At 60.6% G+C, this 15,307-nt stretch overlaps 1 protein-coding gene across 1 annotated transcript in view; it reads right to left on the reverse strand.

Annotated features, from left to right (window-relative positions):
- Positions 1-15,307, reverse strand: part of TCERG1L (transcription elongation regulator 1 like) — a 182,843-nt gene that overhangs the window by 50,900 nt on the left and 116,636 nt on the right. The window contains exons 5-6 of the mRNA XM_038579146.1: positions 11,720-11,811; positions 8,044-8,132 (exon numbers count right to left, since the gene is read on the reverse strand). Coding sequence (XP_038435074.1) covers positions 8,044-8,132; positions 11,720-11,811 — 181 coding nt within the window. The remainder of the gene's footprint in view (positions 1-8,043; positions 8,133-11,719; positions 11,812-15,307) is intronic.

Genomic DNA, 15,307 nt, shown 5'->3' on the forward strand with positions numbered 1-15,307 from the left:
CCGCAGGTGGAAGGACGGTGACCTGCCCTCGAGCTGACCTCTCACCCTCCCTCCAGACCTGTCCTTGACCCCAGGTGGCCTCAGTTACACTGTGCATGTGTGTGGGGAGGTTAGAATGGAAATCTGCATTATTCTAACCGTGGGGACGTGGAAGCAGGATGCCAGGACCCCTGGCTTTGTTAGAGGCCGGAGGGCTGGGAATTAGGAAGCAGGGACACTGGAGCACCGCAGGGCTAGGCCGCGTGGTGTAGAGGGACCCCTGGGTGCCTGGCCTCCTGTAGTGCAGAGAGTCAGATGGGCGCCACCCAGGTGGGACCGACCTCCCGCAGGGCCTGTGGGACCCACCTGGATTCCTCCCCGTGTCTTGGTTTCCAACAAAAACCAACTATCACTTCAGCACAGACCAGAGCAGTCCGGGGAGGAGGGCTCTCCTGAGCTCCAAGCGTCGCCGCGGAGGGCTGCTAACCTGCTCTCCGCCTGGTCCTCCCCCCGGGGAACCCGGCTGCAAAGGACCCACTCCCGGTGCCGCAGGGACAGGCGTGAATTGAACCCGAGAGCTGGTGGCGGGGTAAATAACCGTGCTCCCCCAAGGGACATCTGCCCACGCGCAGGCTGCGTCGCCTTCAACAGGAGGGAGCCAGCTGCGACTGCAAAAGTAACCGTATGTATCGTGTATGCACATGTTAATAGGTGTGCGTTCACCTTCCTCAGCCAGGCCGCGTAATTCCCGGACAGTGGCCTTATCCCCCCTTCTCTTGCACCCGCCCCCGTACCCCAGGGGACATCACGAGCACCTCAGCGTTAGTTGAGTCTGGGACAGAGCCCCCTAACGGATGAGGCTCAGGACCCCCTCGAGAGGAGCCAGGCTGGCTGCAGGGGACCCCGGTCACCTTCCGACGGGCCCCCCAGGGCTGCTGGCTCTGGGCGGGGAGGGGGTGACACTCGCGTTGGGTCCCTCCCTCTGTGCACCTGATTTGCTCCCCCGCGTGCCCGTTCCGGAGGGACTGTCCTGAGGGCACAGCGCCCGGCATCCCCTGGGTCTCACCCCAGGGCTCAGGGCTCGGGACCAAATAAAAGCAGGGCCTGGGTTCGCTCCCCCCGCCCCGCCTCACCCCTCCGCGTCTCCAGGAAGGGCTGACTGTGCACGTTGGGCTGGGGGCAGCGATGCACGGAGGAGGGAGCACAGACCTCCCTCCACCTTCCCTCCTGTGACTGCAGGATCTGGGGCGAGAAACGCATACTTGGGCTTGTCCCCGTCCCGGCACGGCGCTCCTAAAATCCTGGGGTTTCCTGACACAGTGGGACGGGCTCCTGTTACTGGCATCACAAGCTCTTTATGGTAATGGGGTGGCTCTGGGATCCTCGGGGTGGGGCAGGCGGCCTGGAGAACCAACCACCTGACTGGAGGGTTGGAACTTCCCCACCCCTGGGGACGGGAGTGGGTCTGGGGGTTGGATCCACCACCCTTGGCCAATGGTCAGTCAATCCCGCCTACATGATGAGGCCTCCGTGAAAACCCAGAAGGAGGGGGACCAGAGACCTTGTGGGCTGGGGATCACGTGGGGCCTGGGAGACAGTGCCCCCCGCCCGGAGAGGGTGTGGAAGCTCCTCGCCACCCCCTCCCCGGGCATGTCTCCCATCCGGCTGTTCCCAGGTTGTGCCCTCTGAGAATCAACCGGTCACCTAGTAAGGAAAATGCCGAGTTCCCTGAACGGCTCTAGCGCATCAGTCCAGCCGGAGGAGGGGGCGCGGGAACCTGGGATCCGGCGCCGGTCGGACCCAAGCAGAGGCGACAGCCTGCACTTGGACGGGTGTCTCCGGTGGGCAGGGGCAGCGCCGTGGGCCGGAGCCCCTGAACTGCGTGCAGGGCCTGAGCCGCCTCCAGGTAGACAGGGTCACGCGGGGTGACGCCCGGGGCCGCCGGCTGGTGTCGGAGAAGGCTGGGCGCGGGAGGCGGGGCAGCGGGCGTCAGCAGCGAGGTCCTGGCCTGGAGTCTTGAGCGCCGGGAGACTGGGACGTGCTCAGCCGTTCCCCATCCCCCTGTCCCCGGCGGCAGCGCCCACCCCGCGGGGCCGACTCAGGGAGGAGCACACAGGTGAACACCTGTTCCCGCCGACGAGGGCTCGGCCCCCGTGGGGAAATGCTCGTGTTGGCACGTGTGCGCTCCGCTCTAGGCCAGGGGCCTCGCCGTCTCTTGCGACGACCGGTCAGGCTGGTGACATCGCTGTGTCATTCCAGACACTGGGAAGCGTGGCTGCTGCCCGTGGAAGCACAGGAGGCTGTCGGCGCACGGCCCCGATGGCCCAGACGGCCGAGGGGGCAGCTCGGCACCCCGGGGCCTCTGTTCCTAAGGGAGCAACGGGGCCGCAGCCCCCGCCCTCCGAGGACGAGAAGCCGCAGCGGGCAGAGAGGCAGGGGCGCGGCGCTGGGCCCAGGAGACGGGTGGGAGGAGCCAGTCGCCCAGGTCCCCCCCACCCTGCACACCGTCAGGTCGCGGCGCTCCACCCGGCTGCGCTTCCTGCGCGGACACTTCTTTTCCCCTCTTCGAGTGAGCAGCGTGAGGGCGCCAGGCAGTCAGCGCCGAGCTGGGCTCCCACTGCGGTGTCCCGCGGCCGTCGGTCCGGCCTCCCCGGGGGCAGACGCTCATTCTCGACCCCGGCTCGAGGCCCAGGGCCGCCCCCCTTGCTCTTCCCAGAACAAGGGCCCCAGGGGCTCCGTGTAGGCCGTGCTTCAGGGCTTCGGGGCACGACCTTTCTGGAGATTCACGTTGAGACCCCCCTGCACCCTGGAGGCCACCAGGGTCCGGCTCCGGCAGCCGCAGGGCCCGCCCACGGCACCAGGGCTTGGCCGTCGTGTCCCCCCACAGGCGGAGCAACGACATCCCGTGAGCGGCAGTGGCACGTCCGCCCCCTGCCCGGAGCTGCTGGCTCCTGGACGCGGATCTGAACGGCAGCCTCCTCCCGGCCCGACCCTCCTGCCTGAACTACGCTCTCTGACATGTCCCTGAACCTCAGAGTCCCCTCCGCACAAGTAACGTCTCCCCGCCCCTCCCCAAATGAATGAAACACTCGATGATGCTAGGGGTACGGAGGGACATTCGGCCTCTCTTGGCCACGTGTGCGAGGCAGTGACGGTGCGTGGGTCACGTGGCCAGCCCAGCACCCTCTTCTCTGCACTCTCCGATGGCTTTGCTCTCGTCAAACACCAGCCACACGTATGATGCTTTGGGACATTCTCCTTTCTTTCTGGAAAACTTCCACCAACTTCCCCCAAGAACATTTTTTTTATATTCTTTTTTTTTTTTTTAAAGATTTTATTTATTTATTCATGAGAGACACAGGCAGAGAGAAAAGCAGGCTCCATGCAGGGAGCCCGATGTGGGACTCGATCCCGGGGTCACGCCCTGGGCCAAGGGCAAGTGCTCAACCGCTGAGCCACCCAGGGGTCCCTATATTAATTCTTCTAAAGTCAAACGTGTCCACTATCTATCGTCAGAAAATTCTAGAGAATCTGCTTTTAAAACATCCTGCTCCGTGAATTAATAGTTATAAGTGAGGGCAGCCCGGCTCCCTGCATGGAGCCTGCTTCTCCCTCTGCCTGTGTCTCTGCCTCTCTCTCTGGGTCTCTCATGAATAAATAAATTAAATCTTTAAAAAAAATAGTTATGAGTGAATTAAAAGGTCCCTCAACAGGGGGCTAAAATAGCGAATAAAGCCAGAATGAAAAGCACGGTATTCACGTGAAGTCAGACGGAGCAGGGAGTGTGCCTGGGGGGTCGCGCCCCCCGTCACCTGCTCAGGGGATGCTCTCCTGCTCCAAGGCAGAAGGCCACACGTGCCGCCGGCTTGTCCGCAGCCACATTGGGCCCCAGGTCCCAGCCCCCTCCGTGGCCACAGCCCCCCACGCACTTGGGCTGCGTCCCCGCTTGTCCTCACAGCAGCCGCAGGCGTGACCTCGCCGGGAGGTGCACCTGCTGGCTGAGTCAGCCTCCCGCCAGGGCCGCGCGCTGGTCTGTCCTGAGCGTGCTCTCGCCTCTTCCTGAGCTGCTGTGAAGAGGACTCCGGGTTTTGCTTTGAAGGCATCACGGACAAAAAGCTTTCGCTCCGTCAACCTTGACTTTTCAGAAAATGGTCTTGCTTCAAAACCACAGGTGCTATTTATTTATTCATTCATTTATTTATTTATTTATTTATTTATTTATTTATTTATTTTTGCTTTTTTTTTTTAGTTTGTTTTTTTGCTTTTTTTTTAAAAAACAAAATTCACAAAAATAGTGAATTGCTCGTAAATCCATAATCTTTTGACGAATTTTAAAACTCTAATCATTGGCACCACCATTGATGGTCATTTGAGCCAAAAGCTCATGAGCTTTACACTTGAACATTTTTTTTTTATTATTTTTTTCGTGTCTTCGACAATCCCGAGGAGCACGATCTAATTACTTTCCAGTAGTGGAGTAGCTCAGCTGCCGCCAGAATTGCCATGTGGGTCCAAAGCCAGATTATACAAAAGGAGGAGGACGAGGAGCAGGAGAAATGGAGAAACAGAAATCCGTGAGACACTGAACAGCGCTGTTCTAGAACCAGCCCACCCGAGGCAGGAGCAGATTGGAAAGAACAGCTCAGATTACATCGCGTCTCTCCCCACGACTCCCTCTTGCATTTCGAGGCGGATGGGATGTCACCTCCTATGAAGGTGCAGATGCAGGCTTCGCGCCCCAGGTGACGGCATCCTTAAGACTTCCCCGTGGCATCAAGCTACATGAGCTTCTGGGGAGCAGAGTTGGCCCAAGAAGTTTTTCTGGGCTCTGAAGCCGCATCCAGGGGTCACGCTGGCAGCAGCTGGAAGGAACGAGGGGTCCCTCTTGCCCTGTGTGTCCGGCACTGACCTGGCATTTCTCCGGTGCTTCATGTGATGCTAACGTGATGAAGGCGGTGCCTCAGGCCGTGTCTCTTGGCAGAGAGGACAGCCGGTCACACACAGGAATAATCATGGGAGGGATGCCTGGGTGGCTCCTGGGATCGAGTCCCGCATCGGGCTCCCCACAGGGAGCCTGCTGCTCCCTCTGCCTGGGTCTCTGCCTCTCTCTGTGTCTCTCATGAACAAATAAATAAAATCTTAAAAACAAACAATCAAGAGAGCCGCTTCTTCGCTGGGGCCCCCACCGCGCTCCTCAGCCCTCCCTGCGCGGAACCAGGAGGTTCCCAGTCCAGGCAGTTTTCCCCCCCGAGGTCCCCCAGCGAGCGAAGCTTTCAACCTCCCGCAGCAAGTGTGTCCTTCTCCGCCACATCCGAGCAGTTAGGCTCTGACCGACCCTCCGTCCTCCCACGCATTCAACTTCTCAAGCTCCGATTTGGTCAAAATGTGACCAGAGCAAAAAAGCGAAGAGAATAAGAATATTTTGATTTCCATTTTTACGTGTTTTGAGTAGATTCCAAAGCTCTTTACTTCTTTATTGTGATACCAGCTGCCTCCGCCCCCAGCTCTGTGATGGTCCAGAGGAGTCTTTTCCAAGCCTGTTGGGTTTGCCCCATGTACCCTGAAGCTTCTAGAGTCTTCTAGAAATCCCAAGTTTTCCCTGGAGAATGTTGGTCTGACGTCAAGGCTCAGGTCCCACAGGTGAGGTCTAGTTCTCAGATCTGACCTGAGCTGGCAGCCTGAGCCTTCACCCTTCGCCCCGGAGGATTAGGAGGAGGGTCCACTTCTGAGGACAGCGGTGGGGCCTCCTGACCGACGGGACCACCGCGCAGAGCACGTGCCTTTGGGGCAAGAACAAGAACTGGATTCCCCAAGACTTGAGCAGGGAGCCCCGGCATCTCACCATGAGAAGTAAAGAGAGGCGCTTAGTGAAACCACAGAGCTCGTCGGGTCACCCGCCAGCACCTGCAGGACGTGCCTGCATCCCCAGCTCAGGTCCAAGGGACCCGGTCACACCGCACGGTCCCCCGAGCCCGCGTCCACACGCAACACCTGAGCATCAAGCCGTCCTGGTCAGAGGGGTGAAGGTGCATTCCTGGAACCGTCTGCATCTGATGAGGGTGTCCACGACGTGTGCAGGCAGAGTCAGATGCCCTGACACGCAGGTGGCCGGGAGGACACAGGTGATGGAGCCAGGGTCCCATCCTCCCATGGGGCCCCCTGCCCTCTGCCTGCCTGAGAACTGACTGACCCGAAGAACAAGCCCAACAGCAGCAAAGTCCAGAACAAGGGGCAGCAGCGGAGGGAAGGTGAGGCCGGCCCGGCACCCCGGGCGGGAGAGGCTTCCTGGTGGCCAACAGCGGAGTGGGACACGTGAGCTGCAACCAAGGCTCCCTCACGTGACGTCAAGACAAATGAGGAGGTCAGGCCGCGCTGACGCGAAGCCACCTCCCCACCGGAGAATGAAGGCGAGGGGGCCCCTTCACCCCCAAGGTCAGGGGTCCATCCTCCGCGTCGGGGGACGTGCAAACTGACCCCTCAGGCATGCGGGGGCTCCGTCAACATGCACACCCTTAACCCAAGAGCTGCCCCACACACCAAGGGGCTCCGCTCCCGGTGGAACTGAGTCCGGGAAGCACACACGGAGGAGCGCAGCTTCTCTGCTCCGGCGGGGATGCAAGCGCAGGTGCCAGCCCACAGGCCTCATTCCCACTCAGCAAGTGCATCCTCGGGCCGTGGAGCCCGTCCAGGCCCACGCGGGGCTCCGATGTCCTGCAGGAGGGTGACTGTGCCACCTACCGCCCAGCCAGCTCGCTCAGGGGGCAGCCCCATCAGTAAGGGCGTTGGGAGAGCTCCTGGTCCCTGAACACTCGGGTCCTGTGGGTGGTGCTCTCAGGGGCACGGGAGCTCCCGGACGGCCCCACACAGCTCCACCTGCTGTGGGGCTGTTCCTGAGTCCCATCCTTCCTAACAAGACTGTAACCACGGGTCAACCTTTCTCCTAAGCTCCGTGAGTCATCCTACCCCGTGATCACACCCGAGGGAAGCTGTAGGGACCCTGCCTGGGCGGTCAGCCGGGCCCATGTACAGACATAGCCCGGGTCTGGGGAGAGCGGCAGCAGGAGGGGCAGGGCTGTTAGCCTCTGGGGTCTGGCTTGAACGGAGCTGCAGGACACTCCCCGCGTGAGGGGACGCCCGAGGGCCGGGTGTGCGCTGTGTGCGAGCGGAGGCAGGCTCTTCTCCGACAGCATTTTCAGGGTGCGGAGCGGCTGCAGCTGAAGGCAGAGGGCAGGGGCTGCCAGTGCTGGCGACACTAACCACAGGCCGTGCAGAGAAGGGATGCAGGCCCAGGGCTCCGGGTGGTCAGAACATGATTGACCACAAGAGGCAGGTGACCAGGGCAGGTACGCGGGGCCCGGTAGGTGCCCAACTTGCCCTTCCTTCGGGCATCGCCGGTCACCAGGGACGCCGTGCAAGGCCGATGGCACGCGGGGGACCATCAGCAGGTGGCTGCTCCTACGCAGAGGCCCATGCGGTGGACTCTGTTGTCTGGGCTAGCTGTTCCTTCCAGCTCTGTCCTACCCTCTCGTCTTCAGGTTTTTAAAACTAATTTTTATTATAATAACCTTCTTATTCTGCTTCCAAATTACTCCATTATAAAAGGACATTTTTAAAAACCAAAGACAGTGGCTCCCCCGTGGAGGGTATTTTGAGTACAGCATACTCAAAGATCAGCAATCCTCACAGGGCAGCTGGAGAGAGCCAGACACATCTCTAATTAGCAGCCATCCGGTTACTATGTTCCTGGAGTAGAGGGAAAAAGGCTCCTTGAAGCGTAACGCGTGCTACGTTTTCTTCAGACGGCGTCTTTCACTGACATATATGCAGCAGCTCACTATTTTAATAGAGATGCGCAAATGCACGAGAGCAAGATACCTTAGCACTTAAATGCTATTTTTCTTTCTGCAGAATGTGACAACGGTGTGCAGCTGTCCCTGCCACGCGCCGCAAATTAATTTTTTTAAAGCACAGTATCACCTAAGGAACGTGCACGTCCGCTTTGGTGCCAACAAGCAAGCGTGGGTCAGGACGAGGCTACTGGTCACTGGTCTTGGGGCATCTTACCAGGGGGATCCGGGCACCGGGGTAGAGGCCACGGGTCTGTTGCCCTCCGCCGCACTGTCCTCTCTTGTGACGAGTATCGATGGAGGCTCCTTTCAACAGAAAGAGAAGGATAGCACTTTTTTTTTTTTTTTTAATTTAAACGCTCATCTTCAATTAGGCAAGCAAGTGAAGAATAACGTGTCTCCTGCAGACGGGCCTGCCCACAGCACCCACTCGATAACGGCCCGCTCAGGGTGGCAAAGCAGACAGGCCTGAGCAATTACGCTGAGAATACGGAATTGAAGGCACAACAGACCGTGCTGAGGGACTCAGACAAAGGCATCTCCCTCATTACCCCAAATTGGCTAAACTCTCTGCAGAGACCGCCGAGAGATTGCCTCCGGATGCCTTAACATCTCGTGGGTGAAACATCATGTGGCATTCATCTCCAGGAACAGGCTGGGCCCCCAGAGCTGCAAACTCAGAGGCCGCAGCTCAGAGCTTCCAAAACCGTGTCCCCTGGCGAGGACGCCAGAAGCAGCAAGAGGATCCCGGTGTGCTCAGGCCGGGCCCTGACGGCAGGAGGAGGACTCCGGCCCGCCCCCCTGCAGCACCCGGTGAGGGTGGTCTCCCCTCTGTGAGCATCGAGCTGGGGGCTCAGCTCGGGGGGCCTATGACATGGTGCAGGGGACTCCAGGGGCAGAGCTGGGTTTGAAAATCTCTCTGGGTCGGCGTCTCTGTTGATGAGATAAAGAAGGTTTGAACATGACATCACCTAGGAGAAAACGAAGATTTATTCTCTATTATGGGAAAGAGAAAAAATACATGGCTGGGGCACTTGCTCGTCGTTCATCATGGATACGATGTGGAGAGAAATGAAAGTGGCTGGAGGAGAGACGGGACGGGGTGGGGATAACACCAACGCAGGCGCAGACGGAAGGTCTGGATTAACTTCTTTAGCTGCCTTGCTGGCTGTTGGCCAAACGGAGGGAAAACAGAACCGAATTCCTGCAGGTAGAACCACAAAAGCCACAATGAGGAATCTTTTAAAAAGTGTCATCTCGACCCTGGAGCAGCTGAAGGAGAGAAATGGAGTGGCAGGTGAGCATGCAAACTGCTGCGGCGTGGGGAGGACACGGTTTTTCTTTTCCCAGCTCTTTGTACATTTTCAATCTCAAACGTAGAATAATATGAGACTGTGTTCTCTCTCTCTTTCTCTCTTAAGAATTCAGGTGAGATTAAAAAAACACCAAGATGGTATTCAAAGCAACCACCAGGCTCTCAGCTGAGAATGTCAGGTGCTACTAAAGCTCAAGATTTGTTGAATGAAAGGAAAAAAAAAAAAGAATGCCAACCCAGTATCTCCCATTGCTTGTTACAGGACGTTACGGGACACCCTAGGGGTGAGGAGATGGTTAAGCATGGGTTTGGAGGGTCCGGACTGCAGGGCTTAGCGCTGCCACGTGAGGGGAGGGCACCTGCCGCAAGGAGGGCGTGGGTGCAAGGAGGGTGCAGGTGCAAGGAGGGTGCAGGTGCAAGGAGGGCACGGGTGCAAGGAGGGCGTGGGCAGAGAACCCCACATGCACCTGGGCCGGCGCTCGTGCAGGCCACGTCAGCCTCCGTGCAAGCCGGCAAGCCAGAGAGGCAAACCTGAATTCTGCGAGCACTGAGACACGAGATCTGGACCAAAAGTTCAGAGAAGCCCAAGTGTCACTGAAAGCCCAGGGCAAAGCAAGTCCCATGCACGGAAACGTGGTGCTCTGGGGGGCCGCCCCCCGTGTCCAGCCGCCCGTGTGCGAGATGAGGACTGGGAAGGGCCCGTGGTCAGGGCCGCAGGACAGTGTGCTCAGAGCCGGCGGCCGAGAGGAAGGACGGGAGGCCCGCGCCGACAGTGTTCCTCCAGGAAGGTCCCCGCGGGGTCTCTGGTTGAGGACAAACGGGGAGGGACGAGGGATGCCCGGGACCCGAGGGGCCCTCAAGCTTGCATGAGTGCATCCTGGGCTTTCTCCAGGCTCCTCCTGTGTTCACGCCCGGACACAGGCAATTACACGGAATGAACGATCTTTAATTTCTATAATCATCCCTACGTTCTGAAGTCGAAGAATAATTCCATTTAGAATTTTCGGGTAGGAAAAGATGACTTTCCCTCCTGTGAGGGAAAAAAAAAAAAGTGGTCAGGATAAATAATGAACATAAACGGGGGCCAGGGGGCACCCAGAAAGTGGTGTTTTTAAAAAATATATATATTGAGACGAGAGTTTATATTACTGATCCAATTAGAAAAACAAGGGGAGATTTTCATTATGAAGCTAATTGAACGCTAGAAACCCGGCGAGGGCCTCCGAGCAGCGGATTACCCCCAGCTAATTACTCACGCAGATTTGGCGGGGCGTGATTTGTGGCCGGGACCAACATTTAAATTTGGCAATGCTGGGATTCTCTACCGCTAATTACCGAGGTCTTCTCCATGTGGCACACGCTGCTCGTGATTTCCTGTTGGTGATAAAAATGGCATAAAACTCCCTTTCCGCGCTGAAGCGATAAAAGTGAATTAGAGGCGCAGGGCCCAGGGATCCAGAACATAGTTAAGGCGCTAGAAAGGATATTTGTTTAATAAATACGTAATTCCGGCACGGATGTTCATCTCCGACAGAGGGATCCTACATCCGGGAGCAAACGTGCAACGCGTGCTAACAGTCGTGACCACGTAGGCCGAGGGACGTTGGTGCGACGGCCGCGGAAGGCGCGGACACGCCGGTGGGTGATGCTGCCCGGCGATGGCCTCGCGGGGACACGGGCAGGAGAGCCCGCGGGGACGGGGAGGCTCACGGGGCCCGCGGCGGAGACGGACCCGGCGGAAGCAGGTTCAGGAGAACGTGCCCCGGACTCTGAGGCGGCCGACCGGCCTCCAGGATCCTTGACACATCAGAGCAAATTAAGTGCCGTTTGTGATTTTCTTTCTTTTTTTTTTTTTTTTTTTTTAAATTTTTATTTATTTATGATAGTCACACACACAGAGGGAGAGAGAGAGGCAGAGACATAGGCAGAGGGAGAAGCAGGCTCCATGTACCGGGAGCCCGACATGGGATTCGATCCCAGGTCTCCAGGATCGCGCCCTGGGCCAAAGGCAGGCGCTAAACCTCTGCGCCACCCAGGGATCCCCCGTTTGTGATTTTCAAATGTAGCGATAAATGTAATCCCGTGGGTCGGTCTCGGGAAGGTGAATGCGCCATGGTCAATCCTCAAAATGCCGTTTTAGGATTTTAAGGAAGGTAAAGAGAAGCCTAAGATGAGAACGAGGGGAGGAAGAGCCAATGTGGGGGGTGGAGGGGTCCACACACGGATAAGATCACACGCAGGCGTGCGCAGGCCTCCCCGGGCGCTGTCTGTGTAGCTGCGGCCTGGAGCCCTGAAGTGTGCAGCCCACGCACGCGGGAGCCGAGCTCGCCACCCACGCTGCTCCAAACGGAGCCCCGACCCGCGAGGCCTGGAGCCAGGACCCACAGGGCAGGCCGGGCGGCTGGGATCGCACCCTCGGACACCCGTCCGCCGGCTGTGCTCCGGGCCGACTCGTGGATTCGGCTCCGTTTCACGGGGCGGACGGGAAAGCGTCGCCGCATGTGACCCAGGTGGGAAAACAGGTGTGTGCGTGTCCCTGGTCCTCCTAACCCACCGCGAGCAGGGGCCCGAGACCAACCTTGTCGTCTCCGTCCCTGGCCGGGCTCTTCCTCTCGGCGTGCAGCACCAGGGCGGGCGGGCAGGGCGCTCGGCTGCGCTCTCGGCTTTTATCTGCGGGACCAAAACAGCTGTCATCAGCACCCATCAGTCACGTCACTTTGGAAAAACCAAACGGACAGAAAGTGGCCTTGAAAATTCCACGCCGCACAGCACACGCCACGCATCCCCCCGAACAGTCGTGCCGTCCCAGACCTCGATCATGGTCTCGTGACAAAGTCCCTCTGCTGGCCCCGAAGGCCCGCGGCAACTCCTCCTGGACCCGCGCACCACCCACCTCACCGCTGGCTGCGGCCGCTGGACCAGGCCCATGGGCTGTGGATTGACGGCCAGCAGCCGGCAGCCGGCGGGCTCCGTGACAAGGATGAAGGCCAGCGTGGGGCAGGAGGACCAGGCTTTCTCGGGCCTTGCTAGCTCGTGGCCAGGACGGGCGGGCCACCCTTGGTCCCCATCCTGACGGGTCCACGCTGCTCAGACCCCCCATCCCCCCATTAGCACTGCGGGCGCCGGTGTCACCACCGCGGTGAGGGAGGGGGAAGTGACAAAAATGCGCCTTCTGCACACAGAGACCAAGATTAGGTCCCTCTTCCTCTGAACCGTGCGCACGGCCCTCAGACGTTCAGATGCGGTGAGACCCGGTGCCGTTAGCCGTGGGGCCGATACTAAGAACCCAAATCCCAGGCCATCCAGCCCCGCAAACCGACAAATCCGTCCATCCAGCAGGGTCGGGGTGGCAGGAAGGGGCAAGACCAGTGCCTTATATGCACGTGTGCAGGCACGTGCACACGCGCACACACACCGAGCCCGGGGGTCAAACGAGCCCGCCACGCCTTCCCCCCACCTTAGCCTGGCGGCTCTGGCTTCCTCGGCCGCGCAGCCTGGCAAGGCGGTTGTGGGAAGGGGCCCGCGGGCCGGGATGGGGTGCGGGCGTCTGCCCCCGGGGCCCTTGGGGCTGCAGAGCCGGGTCCAGCGGGCAGGGCGGCCCGTCCCGAGCCCAGAGGTGGGTCAGGGCCGACCTGCGGGCCCCGGGGCAGCCGTGTCCACCGCCAGGACGCGTGGCAACACCAAGCACGGGCCCGTGTCCAGACTGGCCCCGAGGAAGGAGCCGCCAGCTTCCACTGAACCAGGGAACCGAACCTGAGCCACGAAAATTCTAACCTCAGGGCAGTGGGACATTGTAGCATCACTCACGGAGATCAGCAGAGCCCGGAGCAGCGCTAACGTCTCCGGAACCTGCAGGGATTGCTCCCCAAAGCCCACCTCCCGTCCAGGTACCAGGAGCGGCCAGGAGCCCGGGTGGTCAAGAGGGCTCCACTGGGGACGCACTGCCCACCCGCGGCCCCAGCCCCACAGCACGGAGAGCCAGGTACTCGCCCGCATGGCGGGAGGAGCTAAACGTGCAAAACAGTGGACGGGAAGGGCTGCCTGCCCACGACGCGGCGGCAAAGCACGGCAGAAAGTGAGGCACAGCCTGGGGAAGCCAGGGGAAAGTCAAGCGTGCCTCAGTTTACCAGGTGGCTCCAGAGAGTCGGAGTTCCACTTTGAAATCCCAGGACCACTTCCATCAGCGTCTCATGTCGTACGGGGGGACACGTCATCCTCACGGTAACCAGGCCTGGTTCACCAGCATCCACGCCCAAGCCGCTTCGCCCACGCTTCCCCCCACGGGGACCATTTGAGCCGTGAGGGCTCAGGACCTGGGTGTCCAGCAACATGAACATTTGCTGTTTGGGCTGGAACCAGACAAGAAGCCAGGGTCGGCGGTTTAGTCAGGTCCAGGGCCTCCCCCGCCCCGTCCGAGGAGCCCGTGGCTGCCACAGGACACCAGACCCCGGGGATCCCCGTCTGGGCTCCCGCCCACGGCCCCTCCACGCGGCCACCCACCCACCGACTGTGCTCGAGACCGAGGGGGCCCCCGAGACGCGGTTCTGGAGCCCCCCGCTCTTCTCGCTGCTGCGCTGGGCAGATGGGACGGGACAGCGTGCGGCCGAAAAGCATCTAGGCGGGCCAGAGACCCGCGGGGACGCATCGGGGGCCTGCGGAGGACAGAGCCACAGAGGGTGGGCGGCTGCAGACGACGCCAGAGGAGGAAGGCGGCCGCCCCCGGGGACCCTGTCGAGCCCTGGGGCACAGTTGAAGGAGCTCCCGGGTCCCGGGCAGGACCTCACAGCCACGAGGGGCCCCAGGGAACAGCGTGAGACCCGCCTCCCCCGGAGACCCAGCCCGGAGCAGGCCTAAGGCGCAGAGAAGCCTCCGCTTGGCACCGAGCCCCCTGTGGGCAGTGGCCCTGGACTCCCCGCACCCAGTGCCTGTGCTGGGGCCTGCTCTGTCCCTGGACCCGGGAGGGTGGCTGCAAACGTCCCGCCCCAGCCGAGCCCCAGCCGTGCTCTGCGTTCCGTGCAAAACGGAAGGGGCCGTGCCAGGGCGCCACGAGGCTGTGGGGCCGTCCTGCACCACGGAGCCCGTGACGACCCCATGGAAGATCACAGCACCGTGAGCCCACGCATGTGTCAGGGTCTCCTCCACGTGTAAATAGCGCACACCGCGAGACACGCATCCGGAGGCCTGTGGGCGAGGCCGTGCGCGGGGTGGGCTCATGGCACACGCGAGTCGCTACTCGGGGTTGGTCCCTCACGATCCTGAGAAAACATATCACGACCTTTCTTTTATTGAAAACGGTCGATCTTGGTAACAACCAGCTGTTCAAATCTGGCTTTTGAGCCCAAGGATGTGCAGGGCTCCCTGTGACTGAGCCGAGGGTCAGGGCTCCCATCAGTCCTGAGCCCCGGAGCTGCCGTCGGCCATTCCAGGCCATGGGGGTGAGGATCGTGTCAGGGCCCCGAAATCCCAGCCGCAGCCCCCAGACGCCCCAGGGCGGGTGCCTGTGTGGTACCCAGTGCAGCGTCTATAGGACCCGTGTATCCTAACAGACGTGGGTTCGCAGGCGCCCCGGGGGTGGGGGGCCGGCCGCTGTGCCTCAGTCTCTCCCACGTAACGGGGTCGGCGTCTGGGCCCTTCCGCCGTCGAAGCGCGGTCACACGGCTCCCCGTGGCCACTTCTGGGGGCTGCTCTGACGCGCCCAAGAACTCCCTGCCCCGGCCTCTCCGCAACCCCGACGATGTGGTCAGGAAAGGCTCCCCTGAGTGCCCAAGAAAGCAAGTTCGTGGAGGAAAATGCACGAGTCATGATGCTACGGGCGCAGGGGCGCCTCGGGGTCACCGTGGGTTTCCGGGGCGGAGAGCTCTCAGGCGGGCCCCCCCCCCCGTCCGTCTGGCCCGGCTCCGCGGTCTCAAGTGCTCTCCCGTGGCCTGTGGTCGATTTTCCTCCCGGTCGGGCCGAGAGGCCGGGGGACATCTGTAAGGAGGGAGGGTGTCTGTGCTGAAAATCACCACATCCGTCAACCGACAAGCACTTATTTGCGGCTCACGTGGAACCCGGCGCGGCCCTGCTGCTGTGGGCGACACGCAGGGGAGGGTGCGACCCGTCAGCCGCTCCCCCGCCCCCCGAGCCCGTCAGGGAGGCCAGCAGGGGCCATAGCTCAGCCCCTTGA

Source organism: Canis lupus, chromosome 28 (genome assembly GCF_011100685.1).
Source record: "Canis lupus familiaris isolate Mischka breed German Shepherd chromosome 28, alternate assembly UU_Cfam_GSD_1.0, whole genome shotgun sequence".
In the NCBI taxonomy this organism is placed as follows: Eukaryota; Metazoa; Chordata; class Mammalia; order Carnivora; family Canidae; genus Canis; species Canis lupus.